Below are 25,794 nucleotides of genomic sequence, written 5' to 3'. Positions count from 1 at the left end.
AAACTTCTGAAAAGGAGTACATAACCTTCACCAGACTGAAAAAGTAAAAGTACTTTTACTCTGGGGGAAATAACCAGACTAGAACATAAGCCCTAACCCCCTTAAAAGCTTTAAAAAACTAAAAAGTCTGATTTGGAAAACATTCCAAACCAACTGGGGTCTTAGTAGATTTCAATGGCTACAACTTCATGGATTGCCAACTAAAGATGAACAATTTCATTTCTAGCTCAAGTGGTTGACTCCAATAAAGTCTGTATACCTAAAATCTCATGACATGAATGGGAAGAAGTATGTAAGAGTTCGGAAAAACCTGGGCTCTCATTTGGGATATGCTGTTTCTCCTGATAGAATGTAAGTTCCCTGAAGGCAGGAATTGTTTCCTTTTTATTTTTGTATATTCAATAGCTGTCATTGTATCTAGCACACAGTAAGTTTAATAAATTGCTTACTGACTGATTCACTGGCTCTGATACTGATCATATAGTCCTGGGTATGTCTGCTCTTTCCATGGCATCAATTTGGAAAATATAAGAGTCATCCTTGTTCCATTCCTATATCTTTCCAAGGATGGAGTAAGGTGACACAGCTGTGATATAAGATGGAGATTCTCAAACTTTCTCATGTCATGGACCCCTTTGGCATGACTCCTTCTGGTGAAGGCTATACACTCCTTTTTCGGAGGTTTTTAAATGCATGAAATAAAATACATGGGATTACAAAGGAAATCAATTATGTTGAAAAAAGATGTAATCCTGTTCCCCATCCAAGTTTATGGACCCTCTGAAATCTATCCATTGATCCCTTAGGAGTCCAAGGACCCCAGGTTAAGAACCCCTGATGTTAAAGTAAGGCAACCAGAGTTCTCTGATGCTGCTCAGTACTGGACTCCCTCCACTGGGAACAATGGAAGTCCAAGGAGTGGGGAGAGGCAGAAGTATTGGGGAAAGGAACCTGCCCTGAAACAGCGACATCCTCTGGAACTTATACCTGGTGGTCTGGCTTTTAGGGAATGGACCTAGTTGTCTCTGTAGAGAGTATGCCAAACAAGTTACTTGTTATTTAAGGATCATGATGAGACAAGCTACTTTCTAAGCCATGCCTTCACCAATGTGTAGATTATACTGTTTTGAAATTTAATTAAAAATGGCTAGTGGCTAATGGCTTAAGTATAAGCTTAATAAAAAATGGCTATTCTAATGTTCAAAGTAGCCAAATTCCATGGAGAACAGACATCATGGACAGCAGGGGGAAGAAAGGGAATCCCCATTTCACCTGACTTGGTTCTCACCCTAGCTCTGCCTCTCACTGGGTATATGACCTAGAGCAATTATTTCATCTCTCCAGAACTCAGTTTGCTAGCCATGAAAGAAAGGGATTGGATTTTCTAAGATCTCTTCTAGCTCTGTGATCTTGTGGTTTTGTGCTTCTCGGCCAAGTTTAAGTGTCTTTAAAATCTGCTTGAACAGATCACTCCTGCCAGCCTAGCCTCTGGTTTCGTGAACCGTGGACTTTGGCCAGTGGGGTGAGGGGAAGCATAATTAGTTCCCCACTGCCAATTAACTCCATTAAAGATGAAAAAGCAGAGCCAAACACACCCATGCCTGCTTCCTTGTTTGACCCAGTACTGAAACAATGCCCCTCACCCATGTTAGTTTGGAGGACCAACAGTCTAGGACATCTCAGAATTCAGAGTTCATCATAACAGCAGCTCGAGACAGTGGGCCCTCCCAGGCAGATCTGAGGTCTCCACCAAACATCCCTGCATCTCCCAAGGACAGGGTGAACAGACAACACAGCACCGTATCAAAGCAACTAGTGGAAAACATTTGTAATGCAGGAGCCTGACACTTAATAAGGAAGATGCCAGTTCTGGGGAGCTGTGTAGTTGAGCCAAAGAAAAGTTTGACAGCTGCTTTTTGAGATAGTATTATTTGGGTTAGTTAACCTCTGTTTCGAAACATGACCAGACTTCTAGAGAAGGACTACTCCCAGACACTTCCTGAGGACCCATGATGAAATTTTTCTTCTCTCCAGCACCGTCCTTCCTTCCCTCTAAACTATCTCCCAAATATCTCTGACTACTTATAGATCGACCTGCAACCTTTCCCCTCTCCTGGCTGTCCATTTGTGCCCCAGTGATGCTAATTTATTCTGCCAAAGGAGAAGTATTTAGGATGACTGAACCTAGTCAACAATGAGCCACCCAAGTGCTCTCTAGAGTGCAGATCACATGACTTCTCCACTGAGAACAACAGAGTGCCTTAACTTAGGGCTGGCCCTTTGCCAGGTTAAACTCACTGAATGACCTCAATATTGAAATCAGCTCTGCACTGGCATACGCTCTGTTTTGTTTAAAGAAGAAAAAAAAAAGAATAAAACCCAGAAGGCAACACTTGGCATCTGAAACTTTTATTGAAAACATCTGTAAATGAACCAAATCCAGTTGGGGGTGAGGGGGATGGAGAGGGAGGGGGAAAGGGGAGAAATATATTGTAATGTGAAAATCTAAAGCAACCAGTGGACCAAGGACAGAAGCCAAACTTGGCAGAGGAGATGGTTAAAAAAAAAAAAGCAACAAGACAGCCACTTCCATGTTCCACTTACTCCTAGAGCCTAGAATCTAACGCTAATCCATCTGGCAAAAGTTTGAATAAATGCAATAACTTGCCCAGAAGTCATATACTGTTCCTCCCTCCACCTCCCCAAACTCCATCCCATTTGTACCATTAAGTGTCCAATCTTCTAAGCACCTATTCTCAGTTATGTTTGGGGAGAGCCAAAACATGAATTCTTATGTAACGGAGAGCGCTGATCGGACTTTTCCCTTTCAGGCAAGTAAGCTGTTCACTGGACACTGAGGGCCTCTGGCTAGGTGCACTGATCCCTTCCTATCACTAATAAAGTGCTGCTTCAGGGTATTAAATGATACCTAAATTTGTTCAAAGCATTAACATATATCCCTAAAGTTCTCCAGGAAACAGCCAGGGAACAACTTACTCACCTGGAAGGATTTTCTCAGTCAAGATCATTAATCTTCCTCCTCTCTCCCCCATTTTTCTCCCCAATTATACCCTTTGGAAAATCTGGAACACACATACACACTCTCTCACTTCTCTCTCCCATACACTCTCTCTCTCTCTCTCTCACACACACACACACACACACACACACACACCAGTTTTGTATGAGAGCAGGAGAATCACGTGCCATTTCCTCATTTTCAATCAAATCTGACAACTCTTTACCAAGCACCTACTATGCTTCAGGACTCGTTGCTAGGTTTCTGACAGTGCTCTACTGAGACCACCACCCCTTCAGTTTCCCTGCACGGTGCTGTGATGTCAGATAGCTTGCTTTGATTCAGGAAATGAGAGAAGCCCGGCATGGGGGTAGGGGAGGGAGAGGCTATTAGTGTTTGAATCCGGAGCAGAATAGAGGTGGGTGGTGGGGGTGTGCTTAACCTCAAACTAGATCCTGAAAGCTAACTAAGTTTTCAATGTGAGCACTTAACTCTTGGAAATGAGCAAACTGCAAATCCAAGGCTTGATTTATTGTTTTGTTGATTGTCTAGACTTAAGGAAGTGATAGAGAAAATGGTGCTAATGCAGATTAAATTTTAAAGTGTGTCACGCTTACATTTATTTTCTCTCTGGCGAGCTAGTTGTTAAACATTTACCAGCACACTGATGAGGGGACAGCAATAATCAGGACAGTCTAGGAAAACTACATTTTCCTTAACCCCCTCATAAAAATAACTGACAACTTCTGGTTCTGATGGGGAGAAGATAGCAAAGGGAAAGGATGGGAGTGTCAAGAGCAGGCATGAGGAACCTGCAGCCTCAAGGCTACATGTGACCCTCTAGGTCCTCAAGTGTGGCCCTTTGACTGAATCCAAACTTCACAGAACAAATCCTTTTATTCTTTTATTTATGTTCTTTTAAATATTTTATATAATTTTATATTTATTATATTCCCAATAAAAGGCAGCAGGTTCCCCACCCCTGGTCAAGAGCATCATTTTGTAAGGCTAAAGTTCCTACTACAAACTGTGTACAAAGTAGACACTTCATACATACCTACTGAATTCATGCTTTGGAATTCCTAGTAAGTAGCAGGATGGCTTTAGTTATTTCGGGGGGGGGGATGTCATCTAATATCTACTCTCTGTACCATGCATTTTGTTGATGATAAAAAAAAGATTTGCACATGTTAAAGTGAACATTCAGTTTTTGTTTTTTTTTTGTTTTGTTTTTGTTTGTTTTTTAGGCAATTGGGGTTAAGTGACTTACCCAGGGTTACACAGCTAGTAAGTGTCAAGTGTTTGGTCTGAGGCCGATTTGAACTCAGGTCCTCCTGACTCCAGGGCCAGTGCTCTATCCACTGTGCCACCTAGCCACCCCCGAACATTCAGTTTTTAATAGACAGTGTTGTGGAGAGACCACTGGATTTGGCATCTGGAAGACATGAGTTTTGAATCCTAACTGAGACACTCACTAGCTGTATGACCCTGGACAAGTCCCTTACACTCTTTGGGACTCAGTTTCTTTACCTATAAAATAAGGGAGTCTGATTGGATGTCCTTTAAGGTCTCTTCCAGTTCTAAACCTATGATCTTGTGATCTTAATACAGACATACAGGGCGCCATTTTCAACCCATGAGTAGGACAACAAATAAGATCATGGGATCATGATTCGGAGCTGGACAGGACCTTAGATGTCATCAAGATAACATAAAGCCAATTGTTAGACTATCTTCTGTTTTTAGATCAATGTTATTCTGAATTTAACAATGCTATTAATAACTTGATGAGTGAGAAGGATGTGTTAGCAATCAAGGTGTTTTATAATTGGGAACAATATTTGTTGCAACAATTCACTCTATAAAATGCTTCATTTTCCCCTTTACCTTGAGAAGCCAATATTCTGGGAGATTGTTCCAATGCCCATCTAGACATCTATCAGGACACCAAGGCCTACCTGGCACAGGCATCTTGTCATCTCCTCTTTTTAGCTATTTTTTAAAAAATTTGGTAACATAACTATGCTGGACCTCAGGATCACTAAGAGAAAGCATAAATTAGAAGTAACAGAACAACAAAACCCATAAAAATAGATTTCGTCAGGATTTATTATATTCTCTTAGAGACACTGTATTTATTTCATTATAAGAATCTTGATCATTAACCCTTTGCTTCCTCGTCTCTTCAATTTTCCTAGGCTCACCCAACTGACCATAGATAGGACTGGTAAAAAAAATTTTTTTAAACATTTTTTTTTAAAGAAAAGAAACAGACACCAATTAGTTTATGGATTCAGGCTGACATGTGATGTCATGTGACATGTGATATGATATGACACGATATAACATAATATGATTCTATTTTACACATTTTTTTTTTACATTTTTTTTTCTTTTTTAGGCAATTGGGGTTAAGTGACTTGCCCAGGGTCACACAGCTAGTAAGTGTCAAGTTTTTGGTCTGAGGTCACATTTGAACTCAGGTCTACCTGACTGCAGGGCCAGTGCTCTATCCATTGCACCACCTAGCTGCCCCTATTTCACACATTATTTAGTGTACTGAGTGATTCTATGCCCATGAGAAACCAACTTTTTGGTCATATGACCAATTTAGACTAATCTTTAATGGTTTTTCACATGAAATGAACATACATGCTATGTGGTACTAACTTTCAATATCACTTTTTTCCTTCAGAACCCCTTGCACTGATTTGCAGCACCCTAGGGTTCCACAGAACAAAGAGTTGGAGAAACATTGGACAAGATGTCACCAAGACCCCTCCAATCCTAACACTTTAAATGATGTTCCTTCTACAACTCCGATTTCTTTTCTGCACACTGTGGAGGGAAATTCAAATTAATTCCTTTTTTGGAATGACGTGAGGAAATAGCTAGGAAAAACGATGCTCTATAAATCACTGAGTGGGCATCAGTTCTCCCAGTTGCTCCTAAGAAAACAATGCCTTTTCAACTGTATTTCTTTAAAAAGTCAACAAGCACTTATTAAGCACCTATTATGTGCCAGGTATTGTGCTAAGTGCTAATAAAACTACAATCTCTGGTGAACCAGTGCCAACTTGCTAAATTGTTTTCCCTTCTTAAAGAACTGGTCTCTATGCATAGTGTTAAATATTCAAGACTTAAAATTAAAACAGCAAGACTTAAAGACTAGAAGCAAAGAGTCAAGTTCACAATCTCTGTCTTTAATTTCATGGGCATAAGATAGCTTCTAGTCTGGAGAGTTTGTTTTTAATAATTCTTACAGTCCTTTCACATCAGGAATTTGATTTTCCCTGTGCAACGCCCAACACTAACAATGAAATCATTTGCACAAAGAAGTTAAACCATATCCTTGTCATATTTTACAGCACTCAACTTTTCAGTCTGCCTTAAACTTTTTTTTGAGTATTTGCGTGGGAGGAGTTGGATGAAAGGGAATATACATCTGTATTTACCTTCATTTACCCTCCACTGTCTGCCCTTGCCTGGTTTTCAAGTGTCCTCCCCTACTATAAGTTATAAATATTAAGTCACTACCCCCTTGCCCCCCATGATTAATAACGTATTGAATTTGATTCCAATTGAGATCCAAAAGCCAGGGTAACCAACTTTCTAAACCTGGAACCAAAGTCTTTCTTTCTTTCTTTCTCTCTCTCTCCCTTTAACTGAATAACAAAGAAAAATCTGTCTTAAAAAACATCTAGTAAACTGGCTTCCCTAGAGCCAAACTGAAAGGATTTTTCCCTCACCTCTAAACCAGGGGCCTTTAACCTTTCTGTGCACTGTGTTCCCCTTGAGTACTCACTCCCTGGTGAAGCCCATGGATAGACACATTCTCAGAAGCACGGTTGTTTTTTTTTTTTTTTCTTAAGTAATTGAAGGAAATGCTAAATGTTAGTTAAAGGTTAGTAAAAACAAAGATTTCCTTTTCTCTATTCAAATTCAGGGACCCCCCTAAAATCTCCCCACCAGCTCTCAGATTTTTGAGTCCAGGTTAAGAACCCCTGCTCTAGATCTTCAGAACCCAAACAACAATATCCTTTCTGAGGTCTAAGTGAAGTGATATCACATTTGATTTGTGCCCCTGGATGAGATCTAGTTCAGTTTTTACCAGGCAGGCTCCCCCATATGGGGTAGGCTCTATTGTGTATGTCACAAAGGATAAAGAAAAATGCTTGCATCCCGATGGAGGGAGAGAGGGCTGCTGAATTAGAGGGGCTTGTCTAAATGGACCCAGAATATCTTCCTAACAGCTCAGGAGGAGGAGGAACAGAAAAACAGGCTGTGGGACTACTAACCACACACCTCTGCTTGTCTGACTGCACCTACCCGTTGTGGTTTGTTATGCCCAAGAGAAATATAACCCAGCATATGGTTTTCTTTCCTAGAACCCCAGGTCTCAATTTTCCCATTTCACGCATGACTCTAGAATCACTGTAACAAGAAACCTTCACGGCCATTGATAAGGACAATTGCATTGGTGTAGAGTATATGAGCCTTTCATCACTATGGCTCTCCCTGGCCAGTCAGCGGGGGTTGATTCATCTTAGCAGAAATCAAGGAAGGAAGAAATACTTACCCAAATTATTGTGTGCAGGGGACATAGGATTTGGAGATAAGTTTGGAGAACCTGCAAAAGCAAAAGCAAAGTTGTTATCTCTCTTTCCAGAGTTATTCCATATCACTCCATCTCAAGCACTCGATGTTTCAACCAAGCTGGCCTGACCAGTGCTGTTCTCCATACACAATAGCCCAGCTCCAGTCCATGCTTTTGTGCAGACTGTCTCCATTACCCAGAATGCTCTCCCTTCTCAATTCTGTCTCTTGGAACCCCTAGCTCTATTCAAGGCTTAGCTCCAGTGCCACTTCTATAGGGCACTACAGATGTCTTGGTGCCTTTTTAAGGGATCAAAACTTAAAATGGCACTAAGACTTGAGATACCTTGTCTATAAAGCCTTTACTGATATTACCACCTGTTAGCATTCCACATGCCCCACCCCCAATGCTCTGTGATATGTGTGTATAAATACATGAATATACACACATGCATACATATATGTGTATTTATTTGTTGCAACAACTCACTCTATAAAACGCTTCATTTTCCCCTTTCTTTACAGAAGTCAATATTTTGGGAGACTATTCCAGTGCCCATCCAGACATGAATCAGAACACCAAGGCCTACCTAATACAGGCATCTTGTCATCTCTCTCTCTCTCTCTATGTATGTACATAAGAGTGTGTGTATGCATAAAATACTTATAAGTGGTGCTTAGCTAAGATTTACTTATCTATGCATATATTCTCCCCCTCTAAGTAAAATACAAGACACTGTTGGGCAAAGACAATTTCTATTCTTGTCTGTGTGTCTCCAGAACATAGCACAGTGCCTAGCACATTATGGATGCCTAATGAGTTCCCAGCTGAATCGAATTGTTCGAGGTCAGAAAAGGGCAATCTTTGAACATTTAACACATATTATAAAAGAGCTCAGGATACATGACCTCTGCAGCTCTAACTGTAGGGCACTTTTCTTATACATACAAAAGGGAATTCTTATTGTTCATTGCTGACAAAAGGAATATGAAGATTAGGTGGGAACTTAGCCATACATACAGGGACCGTATTTTCCAAACCAAAACTAAGAACACATGGTCAGACAAAAGGATATTCTCTTTGCAAAGACCCAATAAAAATATACTTTTTCCTGCTTGAAATCAGGACTGTCCCAGAAAATACAGAACATATGGTCACCATACCCATGCACCCAGTCAGTGAGCCAGAGGTTGGATTAGGAGGCAGGTGGGACAGCAGCCCTCTCAATTATCCACAACCACAGCTTCTGATTGGTTGGCCTGCCTGGTGTATTAAAACACTATCAACAGGCATCTGGAAATTCCAATCCCAATCTCAGGTTTCAGAAAACTCACAAACGTGCCTTAGAAGGCATATAATTGAGTGATCACACTGGAATGTGGCACATGAACCCATGTGTACACACATACACACACACATTCACACATGCACAAATCTAAATCCACTCCTCCTAGTCCTAATTAGACTTCATAAGAAAAAAAAAAAAGTAACCTAATACCCTAATACCAAGGTCATACTTTAATAAAGTAATATTGTACTTGTAGGTCTTGAGTATCGCTCATCTGTTCCTAGAATCTAGGCAAAGTTACTTATTTATTTATTTTTTTTACAAAATTACTTATGACAATTTCATTCAATGCCCACTCAACCCTATGAAGATAAAATGAATATTCTCCTCTGAACCCTTAGAGTCCTTACTATATGTATCAGCCATTATCTATTGCTGTGGCCTGCTGTTTTCCTGTACGGTTGACTCACCTATTTATGCCTTCAGGGCAGGGTGTGTGTTTTATACTTTTTTTATATCTCCCATGGTAATTAGCATAATATTTTATACATAATAAAAATTAAATATCCATTTTTTGTTGTTAGATGAATAACATGATGTATGTTAACATCACCACTAGTTTAGACCGTGGTGGGCTAGGGGAGAATTTCCATTTTTCTACTTGGACTTAGTATATAATCTCCTTAATGAGTACCCAGTCTAAATACTTAAGATACCCACTAAGGGAGGGGTCCTAGAGAGAGGATACTCAGTAGAAGTAATCTATCAATGTGAGTACTTCCCAAGCTCAAGGGACATGAGTGATATCCTTTAATGAACTGATGAAGATGCAAAGGCATAATTTTCCCACTATGATGATTCTTAAAGAGTGGAACTAATGACCAGGGACAAAAGCTTGAAGTAAGAAGAAAACAAAGTGAGTTGGTTAAAATTCTTCTTGAAAGGTGTATCAAGCAGCCTGAATCATTCTGCTCAGGGGCAAACCCTGCTTGGAGAAGGCTGTGAGAATGATCTGGAATGGTTTGGATGTGGTCCTACTATGGATGGACAGGACAACTCTGGTTGAGTGTCTACCTCTTCATACATCAACTGTCCAGAAAACCAGGCCCTTGGGTAGCTGGTAACTAAAGTACCATCTAAATTGATTTTCTTATAGGCAGCTTTAATCAGTGACTAGAGAATGGGGTGGGGGGCAGGGAGAGGGACCTACTTTCTGGTGTTGTTTCCATATAATCATCAAAACAATTTCCAACTTTGGCAATCATTAGTGTTTCATATGAGCAACAGGGCCCTCTAAATACACTGAGGGGGATGGGGGAAAGGATGGAGAGGATTAAGAAAAAGGGATTAAGAGATGAGAAGATGGGAAGAGAGGGTAAAATGCAACCACTACTCCCAAAAGTGATTTTTTTTAATTTTAATTTTTAGAAAAATAACCATCCTTCAAAAATGAAGAATTGCTTTTGAGGTAAGAAGAAAAGGATAGATAGTTAGAATAAATGTGACATTTGGACATATGTTGGTTAGTGAGGTGCCTTATGTGCCAACATTTTATAGCTGCAGGCTCATAGCGGTCACTTAGTATTTCACTCAGGAAGGCTTTCTATGCATTCCAGATGTTGTCCACACTGCCAGCTAAGGAAAGCACTGAAAATCAATGGTGTCAAGATGCCTAGCACTAGATTTCAGCAAGTAAACCCATGCCCTTCCTACCTCATCTGAGTTATTACAGCAGAAGGAAGGTAACTCTCCCTCCTCCTTCTTTTGGAAACCACACAGAAAGCCAGCCTCTTTTCAGTTGTGCGTGAAGAAGGGTGACTCGGCAATGTCTGGTCTCTGTGTGTGCAAAAAGCCCAGGCACGCCTGCCTTTATTAGGATATGACATCGACTTGGCTCCATCCCCTTGCATAACCACATACAAAGCAAAACACGTTATATGTGGCAGCTGAGGTTCAATTCAAGAAGTTACTGCTCAGAAGCCAATTCAGCCCCATTACAAATGACATGGGAACATCTGGAGACACGGCTCAAGTAGAAGAACTGGCCTGAGCTCCTCAAGTCAGGAATACAGGAGCCAATCCAACATCTTCCTCACTTGGTCACTACATGACACACTGTTTGTTTAGGAACTTATCCGACCTCATCTCCCTCTATTGCTTTATGGGAACTCTGCTCTGGCCAAGCCAGCTTCACTGGTCCATATCCACCGCTTCTTCCCACTTCTGCCACTCTCTCACGTCATTCTCCTTGTGTGGAATAGGCACCAACCCTCTCTCTTGACTGCTGAAATCTTGTGCAGATAGAAGGAAAGGGGGAAAAAAATCTAGTGCAGGACTAATCTGCATCAACTGGAGAATAGCTGGATAAACTGCTATACATAAATGTAATGAAATGTTACTGTGATAAATGAAATGATGGAAGAGAATTCAAAGAAATTTGGGAATACTTGCATGAAATGAAGCAGATCAAGGCAGAAGGAAGAAAACAAATTACACAATGATCTCAGTGATGTTCCAGAAAACAACTCGGAAGCAAATCAGACCTCTGGTCGATGCAGTGACAGGTACTAACTTCAGAAGTCTAATAGGGACTCCTCTCTATAGAGGTGGAGGGCTGCAGTTGTGAAATAGGGTGTTTAAGGCCAGACGTGGTCGATATGTCAGCCTGTTTTACTCAACTGTACTTCTTTGTTTTGAAGAAGGATTTCACGGCAGGTAAGAGAGGAGGGAGGGAAGTGTCCATTGTGAAATGATAAAGATTTTTTAAAGCATCAATAAATGTTTTTAAATTAATTTTAAATGGAATATTTTACATCCTTCAGTGTCCATTTCAAATCTCAACACTATGCATCTGATCCTAGTCTGTAGTGATCTCCCAGTTTTGGGGGTTAAAAAAAATTGATGCAATCAAGTCCATACTTCATTCTAATGGAAGTGGAATAGAGCCATGGCTTTGGATGATAAAAGGTCAGATTATCAAAAAGTGGCTGTATTTTACTTTATATTTCACATTATTTACTTGGAATTTTTCATTCATCTTACTTTGAAATGCAGAGACATATACATCCATGCATATGCTGGAAAATGGAGCAATGGATGGAGTACAGGGCCTGGAGTCAGGAAGACTCATCTTCCTGAGTACAAATCCAGACTCTGATACTTCCTGTGTGATAGTGGACAAGTCATTTAAACTCTATTTGCCTCAGTTTCCTCATCTGTAAAATGAGCTGGAAAAGGAAATGGAAAACCACTCCAGTATCTTTGCCAAGAAAACTACAAATGGGATCATGAAGAATTGGACATGACTGAAAAACAACTTAATACTCTTGCAACTGGAGACATACACATGTATTCTCAAATATAGGGGCTTTTAGCCTTTTTTGCGTGTCATGGACCCCTTTGGTAGGTTGATGAAGCCTATGGAGCCCTCCTCAGAATCATGTTTTCAGATGCATAAAAGTAAATAAAATATATAGGATTATAAAGGAAACCAATTATTTTGAAATAAAGATGCAATTTTTCCCACCCAAGTTCACAGACCCTTTCCCCTTAAATCTATCTACCCTCCCCCTGACATGCCTTCAGACAGCTAAGACACTTATATAGTTAAAGATTTGCATCTTTGGAAAGAGTTTTCCATATTGGGAGTTCCCCATGTCAGTGAAATACATGTCTACACAGATCTAGTCCCTCTAAAATCCACTTCAGTAACACTGACCAGTGGGGAGCTCCTTCACATTATTTGAAATAGAACAGTTGGGCACTGTGTGGTATCACTGAAAGGGTAAGAGTAACAAGACCTCGGCTGTAGTACAGGCACTATCACTAATTCTCTACGTGATCTTGGGCATGTCATCGTAAATGGGGTGAGGAGAAAGGCTGGATTAACTTATCTTTTTAGGTCTCATCTAGTGCTGAAATTCTATGAAGACTTACAATCAAACTGCACAGCCAAAAGTCAAACCTCCGAGTGACTGACCTGCATCCATGCTGTGGTTCATCTGGTGATCACTGGTTTCTCCATCCTCACTTAGGTAACCAGGGGGTGGGGTTTCTGGGGATCAAAAAGCAGAGGGTAAAGGAGGTATTAGATGATCTCAGTATCTTGGAAAGTCTTAGGGTTCCACATAACCTGGTTTACAATGCTCGACCTTTCAATCTAATGCTTCCCCACTCCCGACGAGAGTGGAGCCAGCAGCCCATAGTGGGACCTGGTGACGTACTCAATGTCTTCAGCAGCATGTGGCAGCTGCCAAAGGAGTGTGTGCCGAACTGCATTAACATAAGCTGACTTAAGCTACAGTAGGCTGTGAATACATTCTATCTCTCCAATTTGATCTTAAATTTCCTTGCTCATTGAGACTGCTCCTATCTTGAATGCCTAACTCTTTAAAGATCTAACCCCAAACTGTCCATCCTTCAAGGACAAATTCAAGAACTATTTCTTGTAGGAACCTTTCCCTCAAAATCCCATCCCATGGTCTCCTCTCTCATCCTTTAAATTTGTATAGTTTTTATGGTTTATCCTCCTCACTGGGCACTTAGCAAGTACTTACGTTACATTATTCATAATTTTAATGTTTATTCATACACATACAAATCCTTTGATGCATCTGTGTCTTGCCTCCCCCACTAGAATAAAAGATCCCGCATGGAAGAATTCATGTCTTATATGTTTCTTTGCATTTCCCACAGCACCCAGCAGAGTAGGTATTCCAAAATCTGCTGAATGGATGAGGTAAGAGAACTAAGGATCTGAAAATGGAAAGCTGGAAAATTCTGATGATTTCAGTGACCAACCTGCAAGATCCCAGAGAACACAAGCGCCATGACAGCAGGGATTGCTTCCCTTTCTGCCTTTGTACACCCAGACACTGTGAGACAATGTGAGGCACACAGTAAGCACTTAATAAATGCTTGTGGACTGACTGATTTGCTTGACATTGAACCAAGCCCAGTGTATGTTAAAAGCAATACTCAAGCTTCCTTCTGTGGAAGTCATATGCTGGTGCCTCACTCGGATGTGGAGATGATCCTGGATTCTCAACAGGCTGAGCCAATGAAACACAAGCTGGGGTAGGTCCTCTCTAAGCTGAACAGGCTTTGCACTTGACCTGAGCTGAACTGACACGCAAAGGGCAACCTAGCTAAAGTCAGAGAGGTTCATCAGCAAAGGCTGACCACCAGGTAAGGAAACATTTGGCCAGAGTAATTCAGACATCTTGTCCACTAAGTTTCCCAGAGATGACAACATGATGAAGTCATGGGTCTTCTGAATTAGGAATAAGTCCCTCAAGTCCAAGAAATTCAAACTAACTGGGAGTGAAATAAAACTGATCTGTATAATTTAGCTCCCACATACCTTTCCAGTCTTATTACACCTTATTCCGCCAACATGAACTCTTTGATCCACTGACACTGGCCTCTTGGCTGTTCCACAAACAAGACCCTCCATGTTTTTCTGGCTGTTGCCCATGCCTGAAATGCTCTCCCTCCCCTGTTCCACTTACTGACCTCCCTGTCTTCCTTTAAGTCCCTACTAAAGTCTCACCACCCACATGAAACCTTCCCCAACCCCTCTTAATTCTAGCGCCTTCCTTCTGCTAATTATTTCCTATTTATCCTGTATATAGCTTGCTTTGTATATATGTGTTTTCATGTTGTCTCTCTCATTAGATTGTAAGCTCCTTGAGGGCAGGGACTACCTTCTGCCTCTTTTTTGTATCCCTAGTGCTTAGCACAGTGCCTGGCACAGAGTAGGCATAGAGAATGCTGTCACTCATGGGTCTGTGGAGGGGTTTTCTTTAACTCTCCTTCTTCCCCAGTCTCCCTCTTCTCCTCAGGCCCATAGTTTGGAAACCACTATTACTTATCCCCATCACAGAGAGCACTTGGATGATCAGAGACACCCTGAAAACGGTTTGGCAGGAGCAGGGAGGTAGGGCTAGAGCAACACAAATGCCGCGTTTTTCTATTTCCATTTCCAAAATAAATGACTGCAAAAAGGGAAAGGTCTACACCATTCCTCCCTGCCAAGAAAAGCATCATTAGTGTTCACAGAGTTAAGGGGAGCCTGGCCCCTCCCAATGGAGATGCGGTGATGAGTCAGCCGACCAGCAGGCCAAGCATTTACCAAATAGGAGGGGATCGAGTTGGGGGTTGGGGTAGGGGCAGAAGCGGGGCTTGAGGGGAAAGAAAATTTCATCTTATTTCTACGCCACATCGCCCTGGCCAGGCTCCCAAGAGCTCCAGGCTCTTTCCCCAGCTGGCCAGAGAACACAAGCAGCCCTCTGGACGGTATGTACCTGGAATGTAATTACTTTGGGGTTCGATCCCTGCAGGGAAGTTCGTATTCTCTGGAATGGAATGGCTGTAGTCATCCAGCGGAGGAAACTCGGCTGGGATCTCTGTGTGTCTTGGGACCAACACAGGAGGTAGAACTGCACAGGAAACAAAGGACGGTCAGGGAATAAAGAAATAAAAGTGGGCAAGAGAATTTAAAACACACACACACACACACACACACACACACACACACACACGCACACATCATCTCAGAAGCAGACTCCATATCTTATCGGCAAGAGCAGAATTCAACAGGTCCCCCCGTTCCCTGATGGTACCTGGTGTCTCCACTCTCTGGTAATGATAGGGATTCACACAGACTTCATCTTTCTTCATATTGAAGGCAAATTCACACATCTCCATGGCACGGAGCTCATGGTGGCTGTGAAGGTCCGGCCATCGCCAAAGGCGGCAATAGATCACATGGGGCAGCCCTTTGCGGTGAGACACTTGTAGTCGGCCATCCAAGGATCTGTGCAGGAAAACAAAATGGCAATTAAGACTCGGGCTTGGCCCTTCTCAAATTGTGGCGGTTTTCATTTCTCAAAAATCAATCAGTTAATAAGGACTTATTAAGCACCTACTCATCATTAGGCTATGCATAGAACGTTGGCAGGGGGAGGGGGGGGTCCTCGTCAGTCCCTGGCCTTAAGGCAGGGAGTTTATATTTTAAGCTGGGGTAAGGACAGCAGGTAAGGGTAGTGTAGCACAGAGTGCTGGATTTGGAGCCTGGGGACCTGGGTTCAAATCCTAGCTCTGCTACTCCCTCCCCAGGTAAATTTGCGGAGAGTTATTTAATCTCTCTAGGCTTCCATTTCCTCATCTTTAAAGTGAGGAGAGTCAACCAGGTGCCCTTGAAGGTCACTGCCAGCTATAAATCTATGATTGTGTAAGTCTATATAACAGAGACATAAACCAGTTGGGAAGAGATGCACACTCATTTCACACATAGACACATACTAGTAGGAGGTGGCAGTTATCATCTTACTAGCTGTGAGACCTTGGGCAAGTCACTCAACCCTGCTTGCCTCAGGTTCCTCATCTGTAAAATGAGCTAGAGCAGGAAATGGCAAACCACTCTGGTATCTTTGCCAAAAAAACCTCAAACAGGATCACAAAGAGTGGGACACAACTGAAAATGACTGAACAGCCGCAGCAGGGGACATCAAGAGCACAGAATTCTAGAACAGCAGCACTGGATAAGGCTTGAGAGATAATCTTGTCCTAGACTTTCATTTTACAGATAAGGGGCCTGAGGCCCAGGATTTGTCCAAGGTCGGTAGGAGGAGGGGCTCAAATAAAGCAAAATGATAAAAATAAAAGCTAAAATAAGAAAAAGCTTCCACATTCCAAAAATAATAACCTAAGTACAAATGCTGTCTTCAAGTCCCAATCAACAAACTGCCACACTTTTTACTCCAAGAATTTACTGTGTATTAGAACACACCAACACACGTGGTTTGATTCTGAGATGGAGAATGGTCAGTTAATTTTTTTTTTTTAGAATTTAAAAACATTCATGATAAAGATCATCAAAAGGGACTTTCATGCTAAACATTTCTCAGGTCAAATTGAGAATGAATTTCTATAATGCTTCTGCAGTCCCTGGGAAAGGTTTGAGAAGCAAAGGGGACATGCTAGTGGGAAGACGGAGAGCAAGAGAATCCAAACAAGACTCCATTCTTTATCCTTGGACATTTCTGTCAGGCTAAACATTCTACAGATAACCAGCCCCCTCTTTCCTCCTGTGAATGGATAAGTTTGGTAGTTTAGCCATAAAAGCTGTTCCAACCTGTGACCAAACACTTCTGGCTACCCCAGCTGTCCAAGGGCGCATGGCTACTTTGATCTCAACAAAACAGTGGTGAGTCACTGTGCCTTTAAAAGGAGATGAAACAAGGCTCTACTATCATTGAGAAGTCTGTTCTAACAACATCCAAATACCACCCTTACCAGAAGGCCCTGAGCCAATGGAGGGTTGGGGAGATGGGGATGTGGGTGCGTGAAAAAATCCTATTTTTAGACTGTGTATAACTTTTTGCTTCGGTCCTGTTGTTATATGTGGTAGATACACATTCCTCTTACCAGTTCCAAGCCAGGGGCAGAGCCCACCTGAGATGTCTGCTTTGTAAGGAGGAGAGTGCGCGCGCGCGCGCGCACACACACACACAGGGTCTCTCTCTCTCTCTCTCTCTCTCTCTCTCTCTCTCGAAGTTTTAGTAGCTTAAAACCACACTGAGACTTTGGGGATATCCTCTGTATGTGTGTATTTACTGACTTCCTACTTACGCTGTTTATATTTCTACATGCATTTGTCTCTCCCTGTAGAACGTCTCAGCTCTCTGCAAGAAGGGACTGTTTCATTCTTCTTATATGTATCCTATCACTTAGCACAAAGGTTGACAGGTAGTAAGTGCTTGTTGTTATTTATACCTGTTGATAGAGCTATTGCAACCCCTATAAATGAGACCACGTAGCTGGTAATTGTCACAGCCAGAAGCTGAATGACTCTTATAACAGCGAAACCCAGTGTTCCCCAGGCTGCATGGATTAAGTGCCCATTGTGTACTGGTGTGGATAGGGGTGAGAGGAGCAAAAGGGATTTATGCCATCCTCTGCCTGGTGGTGGTGTTATTTGTGTAGGACATATGTGATTCTTACCAGACTGCAAACTCTTTGGAGGCAAGAACTGTTACCTATCATTGGTATACACACACACACACACACACACACACACACACACACACACATGCATACACATGCTAGCATAATATATTACATGCAAGAGACACAAATAATTGTTAGATTAACGAATGAATCATTAAGTATGAGATTTGACTTCTGCACTCTAAAAACTTTAACTGGGAAGACAACACTAAAGTACATGAAAAAATTGTGTGTGTATGTGTGTCTCTGAACAAGATATAATTTTATATATAATAATAATTAATAATATATATATAATTTTTCCAATGTGTGTATTGTTGTTTTGTTGTTTTTCAGTTGTGTCTGACTCTTCATGGTTCCATTTATAGTTTTTTGGGCAAAGATACTGGAGTAGTTTGCCATTTTTCTTCTCCAGCTCATTTTACAAATGAGGAAACTGAAGTAAACAAGGTTAAGTGACTTGCCCAGGGTCACCTAGCTAGTAAGTGTCTGAGACCAGATTTGAACTCAGGAAAATGAGCCTTCCTGACTCCAGGCCCGACTTTCTATCTACTGTGCCACCGAGCTGCTATCTATAACAGTCTCATAGACACTCAAGCAGCTAGGTGGCACAGTGTTATAAAGCCCTAGACCTGGAGTCATGAAGACCTAAGCCCAAATCTAGCCCACTCATTGGCTGTGATCCTTGGCAAATCACTTAAATTCTGTTTAAATTCAGTATCCTCATCTGTAAAATGAGGAAAACAGCATCTACCTCCCAGGGGTGTTGTAAGTATAAAATGAGATAATATTTGTAAAGCACTTTGCAAACCTTAAGGCATTATATAAGCATGAGTTGCTATTGTTATCTTATTTCAGTAACGTTGTTGGTAGATACAACTATACACTACCTCTGCTGGCCAATGGAACCTCAGATGAAGGAAGCAGGTCTGCAAACATTTTTGATACAGGGACAACAGACAGACTAGGAAATGTGAACGGTAAATGAATCACAGTAGTAGAGTTCTTCCAGTCATGGAGTTGCATAAATGGAGTGTGCAGTGGGCAAGAGGAATGAAGCACTCAGTCCAACTCATTCTCTTTTAAAAAGCACCAGCTCAGGACATGGATTAGGGCAATTGACCACCACATTTGCTCTTTGGACTACGATAATAGCCTGAGTTGGCTGGACAGCTGCAACCTCCCTGCAGGGGGAAGGCCAATTGTTCCTTGAATGCCTGGTACCTGTTTACAAAGTCTACACAATGAAAAAAAAAGAGGGGGTAGGAAGAAGTGGGTCCCAGAGAAACAACTTGGAAGCAGAAGCTAACACAGCCAGCCCTCAAAGGGGGAGGAAGGTTAATGCACTCAATATTTTATTAAAAGATATTTTTAGGAGCAGCTAGGTGGTGCAGTGGATAGAGCTCTGGCCTTGGAGTCAGGAAGACCTGAGTTCAAATCTGGCCTCCGACACTTGAAACTTACTAGCTGTGTGACCCTGGGCAAGTCACTTAATCTCAACTGCCTCCCAAAAAAAAAGATTTTTTTTTTAAAAGAAAATTGTGAGAAAGTGATGGGGAAGGAAGCAGAGGGCAAATGGATCTTGGCTTTCCAAGGGGCAGAGAGATTGTGCAACAAAAAATGGAAATCAAACACAGCCATCAGCCCTGGGTAAATGCTTAATATTCTTCCAATAAAGGGTGTTCAGGTCTTTATGGAGGGCATATTAGGTATTTATCTGTTTTGTTGGTTCCAATGAATCAAGTTGCTCCCATGTCACAAAGGCTTGTTGTTTGAACACCAATATTATCTCAGTGGTTCAACATGACATCATATTGTAGAATGTGACCTACAAGGAAACCAAAGTACAGATGATCCAAGGGACAATCAAAAGATAGTAATTGTAACTGAGCATGCTACAAATGATGATGTGCATGTGATAATTAGCAAAACAATCATTATCATGGATCTGTATGACCAGAACAGGAGGCGGGTCAGTTATGCATGAAGAACTAAGGATGACAGATGGGAGTGTTATGCTAGTATCCAGGAAATGAGTGAATGAATGATGAATGAATGAAAAAGCATTTATTAAGCAGTTACACGGTGTGCCAAGCACTAGATCTTAAGCCCTAGGGATACAAAAGTTTTCATGCTCCCTGCCCTCAGGGAACTTAGATTCTAATACAGGAAGGCATCAGATATTTGGGAGTGGTGTCCAGGAAAGGTTATTTTAGTTTGGAAAGTTACAGAAAAAGTGAGTGGAGCCACAGGTGAGTACAATGACCCACCCTTTCCTGTAGCAAGAGAAATCTTGTTTTGATTGTAGTTCCAGAATTATAGGTGGGGGGAGCAGGGTAAGGCTAAAGACTGAAAAGAGTTGGCTAGAGAGGCGATGATGCAGAGGGTACAAAGCAAGAACAAACCTAGCTGCAGTGCCAAGAGGCACTCCCCAATCAGGACAACAGGTCCTCAGGGCAGGTTGAATTCTGGAGCTAAACTAATTCTAGGATTAAATCCTTCAAGATTAAAAGGTAAGTCTCTGGTCTGCATGGAGAAGCATTGACTGGACAGAACAGAAAGAAATAGGGACTGAAATGGTTAAGAAGGAGGAGACGAGTCATGGTATAACCCAATGGAAGTTGTAGCCACGTTAATAGAATCACAGGCTCTTTTATGTCTCCACCAATGCAGATCAGCAACTTGTCTATGACTTCTAGTCTTAAATAAGTTAGCTGAAGCACTGAGAAATTAGGTTGTTTGCCATGGTCCCCCAGCTGGTAAATGTCAAAAGTAGGATCTGAACCACTCAAAAAACAACTTAGAATCCCAGAGTTGAAAAGGACCCTGAGAGGTCACCTAGTCCATCCCAACAAGGAGTCATGCAATGCCTCTTCTTGAAAAAACCTCCAGGGACAGGGCACTTACTACCTAAGGTGGCCCATTTCACTTTCTAACAACTTACATCCAGCCAAAGTCTACCACAGCAACTTCTATTATTCTTAGTTCTACTATCTGGGACCATGCAAAAAAAAAAAATGTAATCCCTCTTCCCCGTGAGAACACCTTAAATACTTGAAGACAGGTATCATCCCAGTCTCTAGGCTGAATGTGCCCAAGTCCCTTCAACTGACCGCCCCTCCCCACCCCTTACATGGCTTCAAGGTTTAAAGTTGCACCACATTCCTAGTCACCCTACCCTGGACATGATGGTCACATAGCTGATGATGTTGTTCAGTTGTGTCTGACTCTCTATGCCCCTTTTTGGGGTTTCCTTGGCAAAGATATTGGAGTGGTTTTCCATTTCCATTTCCTTCTCCAGCTCATTTTACAGATGAGGAAACTGAGGCAAACAGGGTGAAGTGACTTGTCCAGGGTCACACAGCTAATAAGTATCTGAGACTGGATTTGAATTCAGGTCTTCCCGGGTTCTTCTCCAGGCTTAGTGCTCTATCCACTATGCCACATAGCTGCCCCAAACAGCTGGTAGGTAGAGAGAGAGACAGGACAAGAGCACTATTCCAACAGGCTATTACACTATTTCTACCTTTCACTGCACAGGCTGGTAATCAGGATATGTGGTTGGAAAAAAAAATAATGTTTTGTATTTGTAGGGCACTTTCAACTTTTAAAGAACTTACACACAGGATGACCTATGATCTTTATAACAACCTCATGTCATAGTAAGGCAGGCTTTAATATCCCCATTTTACAGATAGGGAAATAGAAGCTGAAAATTGTATGGGGTACTTCTGATGAGTTAGCCACAGCGATGTGATTAGAAATTGGGTGACCTGGCTTTGAAAGCTTGTTCCTTCCATTATTCTTATTCCCAATTGCTCCTTAGAGTTTCTAGTATATGGCAGAAAAGGGGAGGAGCACTATTAATCAGAATTCTGTAACCAAGATCAAAGAACATTTCCAAAGGTCAACTAGTCTATTCCCCTGCATTCCAGCAGGAATATAAGCAAAAATGACACAGAGAAAAAGATTCCTTTTGTTCTCAGAGTTCCCCAGGGAGAGGGGTTCTCAGACCTCCTAAGTGAGCACCCTCCTTTTTACTTGGGTCTCGTGATCCCCAGAGCCAATAGTGGTCCTGGTCCTCTCTTCTCCACATCCCCCCTCACCCATGAAACACAATGAGCACTCTAAAAAAACTGTAACAAATTGGGAGTTTCAGTGGCTGGATTTAATTTAATTGATGCATTCTTTACACACTCCCAGAGGCTGTAGGGGAATAAGACCATTTTAAATAAATGCCATAAATAAGGCAATACCTTACTAATGATATTATAAACATGGTCTGCTGCAGAGATATCTGAGTTATGACCAGTCTTCACCTTCTCCTCATCCTTTCTCTAGTGAACAAAGCTTCCGGGTCTTAATAGTGATATTTCCCCAATCCTTCCTTCCCACCCTCCCACCTCCACCCCTGGGAGCTGTCCAGTTAACCAGGCTTTGGGCTTTCCGCCACTTGCGACCAAGACCTCTTCCCACACCCAGTGGCTTCCTGGCCCGATCTCTCCTTCCAGCATCCTTCTCCAGCAACTCCCTCAAGCTCCTTTAAAAGGTTTTAATCCTTCAAGATATTCTCCACCAGCCGGACCATTTCCTGTGGCAGGAAATTAGGTTTCCTCCCATTGGCTCCTACTGGGACCTGTAAAGTGTCCCAAAATGGTGGTAGGACCAGAAGCCAAGGATGTGGAAACACCACACAGTCCAAAGCAGATGGTGAAGGTGGAGTCTACTGGGCCCTTCTCCAGAGGGTGAGAAAAAGAGCAGGGATAAAAAAATTGTCCTTCAAAGCCCTGTTTGGTTCCATCCTAAATCCAGCTGGCCTATGCTATCAGTGATGAAATGAGGATCAGTAAGTTACCCACAGTCATTCTAAAGATGATTCAATGCACTTCATGGGTTTAGTATCACAGAAAGAAAAATGAATTTGGAATCAGAGAATTCAGATTCAAATCCCACCTGTGTGACTTTGGGCAAGTCGCCTCACATCTGTGGGCCTCGGTTTCCTTATCTGTAAATACTTAAGGGAGTGGACTAGATGAACTCTAAGGTCCCTTTCAGCTCTAAATCTATAATCCTAAAATCCTTTGTTAATGGAGCCAATGGGAAAGGCTTGGAAGCAGCCTCAGGGCAGACCTATCATCCAGGAAAATCAGTGGTAACTAAATAAATTCCTATGAGGTATGACCATATCTCACTAAAAAAAAATACTAGAATATCCTATACATTAATATACTAGAATCTTCTAATGAGCTCTTTTCCCCTCCAAAGAAGTCACCTTGGGAGTGAGGGCAGGAGGGAAGGGGCTGTGGACTTATTCCCCCATGCTGCTGCTCCAAAACGTCTTAGGGAATGCCTCTTTTTTGAAACACAACATAGACTTGTAGCTTGAAGGGTTGGCTGTTGCTGTTTGTTGTTCAGTCTTTTTCAGTCACATCCAACTTTTTGTAGCCCCATATGGGGTTTTCTTGGCAGAGATACTGGAGTGGTTTGCCATTTCCTTCTCTAGCTCATTTTACAGATGAGGAAACTGAGGCAAGCAGTGGCTTGCCCAATGGTCACACAGCTAGTGTCTGAGGCCAGATTTGAACTCAGATCTTCCTGACTACAGGCTTGGCCCTCTATCCGCCGTGCCACCTAGCTGCCCCCCCCTACTATACCATGCTTACCTTTTTGATTCAGTTTTTAATTCCTGGAAGATCAATGAATTAGCAGACAGTTAGGTGGTACAGTAAATAAAGTGCAGATCCTGAAGCCACGAAGACCTGATTTCAAATGTGACCTCAGACATTTACTAACTCCATGACTTAGCAAGTCACCTAAATGCTTTCTGACTCAGTTTCCTCACCTGCACAATGGATTAATAATAGCACCTACCTCCTCATGGTAGGGAGGATAAAATGTGACAACTTTTGTAAAGTATTTCCTAAACCTGAACATGTAATATAAATTCTTATTCTTATATATATTCTTAAGTATTCTAATTGGACAGCGCAGCAGACAGGGAGAAGAATACAGTGATAATCTTCAGTTTTGTAATGTTGATGAAAACCCCTAACTATTAAGGTTTTCAGTCTTCTAGTTCATTCTGCCTTCAAAGCCTACACATCATTCGTTTGTGCATTCTTAATTTTGGGAAGTCATCATTCTTTCTGGTAAATAATGATGTCATTGGGACCAAACCAGTCTGGTGAATAGACTATAGAATTCTGCTTTTGGTCCAAAAACATAAAAGACAAGGAGACTATATTTCTTATGCAACTTACAAACTCATGTCAACAAATATGAATCACCTGCTCCATGTAAGGCACTCTTTTAAATGATGGGGACAAACCCAAAGGTCATTCCTCTCAGGGAGATTACATTACCCAGCACCATCCCCAGATCAGTTTAATACAAGGTAGAGTGTGATGGTGGCAAAAAGGGCTCCAGACAAAGTGCTCTGGTAATATTTAAAGAGGGAGAGAAGGAGACCTTTGAGATCATCTAATCTTGCTCCCTTCTATTTTACAAATGAGAAACTGAGATTCAGCCAGGCTAACTTACCTAAAGGTAAACTGCTCCATCAAGTATACTTCCTTGAAATATTTCAAGACGTCCATGCTTTTATGATTGGAAGTAGCCTTTTCATTCACATGGCCTACAAGTCCTCCATAATTTCATAGGATAGTTTTCATGGCCAGAAAAATTCCTCACTAAAAATGAGTAAAGAATCTCACTGAGGTGCCCAACCTTCTAATGATAAGCCTCTCCATACTTAGCTAGGTCAGCCCTTCACTGGCAAACAACAGACCATTTTAAGGTCCATACACAAGCTTTTATAGCTCAGCACATCCTACCAAAATATGGACTCCAATGATTTAGACTTTGACAGTCCTAAGGGTCACTTTCATGCCACAATGAGGCATCAGATTGAGATTTTAGTGCAGGGGTTCTTAACCTGTGAATTCCCTGTATTTTTTAATGTGTTGATAACTGTACTTTATATAATTGGTTTCCTTTGTAATTCTGTGTATTTTATTTTATGCATGGAAGAACATCATTCTGAGAAGGGGTCCACAGACTTCACTGGACTGTCAAGGAGTATATGAGAAAATAAAGTTTAAGAAACCCTACTTCAGTGTAAGGCCAACAAATAAACTTCATTTTAAAAGGGAAAAAGATGATTTGAAATACTTTCACGAGATGACTTTCTTCAAGGAGCAAAAAATATTCAGCTGTGGCTTCAAGAAATATGAATCAATACTTGTGCACTGTTCCATACAGAGGCTGTGCAAATTCACAGGGCACAGAGAAAGCCATCTGTTCCAAAGGCAGGTGTGTCACGATAGCCCCTTCTATTCCCTCTTCTTTTCACTTAACACTTCTGGCATCTTAACAAGGTTAGCTTCTTTCTATAAAAGGGAGATTCTGGAGTTTGTAAAATCCCTTTTCATAATTTGCTGACAATGGCTCATATGAAAATATTCCTGATTCTTTTCTATCTTTCTGTAAACCAAGTCTCAATTATTATTTTTAAAAGAAATATTCCCCCACCCCCCCACCTCACCCCCTACAGAAAGGATATTTACATAATGGCAGAATTTGAAAACTGGAATAGGAACTCTAGAGCTCCTCACACGAGTTCCCCACCCCCCCGCATTACAGAGGAGGAAAGAAAAGCCCAGGAAGGTAGAGGGATTCGCCCAAAGACAGAGAAACTCAGATCCCCTCCTTCTGAGGACCAAAGCTCTTTCCACCATGCTTTGCTCATGGATCTTTTACCCAAGTGAAACGAACTAGCCGCTCATCCATCATGAGTAACGCTAAGCTATGCGGCCCACATGCCCCTCTGGCAACCAAAGCTCAATTCTCCCTGGGAGAAAACATGTCTGTCTCTGTGAC

At 41.7% G+C, this 25,794-nt stretch overlaps 1 protein-coding gene across 1 annotated transcript in view; it reads right to left on the bottom strand.

Moving 5' to 3' along the window:
* The window catches only part of SMAD3 (SMAD family member 3), a 165,214-nt gene that overhangs the window by 18,307 nt on the left and 121,113 nt on the right, over positions 1-25,794 (bottom strand). Inside the window, exons 2-5 of the mRNA XM_027851976.1 lie at positions 15,528-15,721; positions 15,210-15,344; positions 12,884-12,958; positions 7,599-7,649 (exon numbers count right to left, since the gene is read on the bottom strand). Of these exons, the coding sequence (XP_027707777.1) occupies positions 7,599-7,649; positions 12,884-12,958; positions 15,210-15,344; positions 15,528-15,721 (455 nt within the window). The remainder of the gene's footprint in view (positions 1-7,598; positions 7,650-12,883; positions 12,959-15,209; positions 15,345-15,527; positions 15,722-25,794) is intronic.

Source organism: Vombatus ursinus, unplaced genomic scaffold (genome assembly GCF_900497805.2).
Source record: "Vombatus ursinus unplaced genomic scaffold, bare-nosed wombat genome assembly UNPS02009205.1, whole genome shotgun sequence".
NCBI lineage: Eukaryota > Metazoa > Chordata > Mammalia > Diprotodontia > Vombatidae > Vombatus > Vombatus ursinus.
The sequence above is the reverse complement of the archived record's forward strand: the minus strand, read 5'-3'. Positions and strand labels throughout refer to the sequence as shown.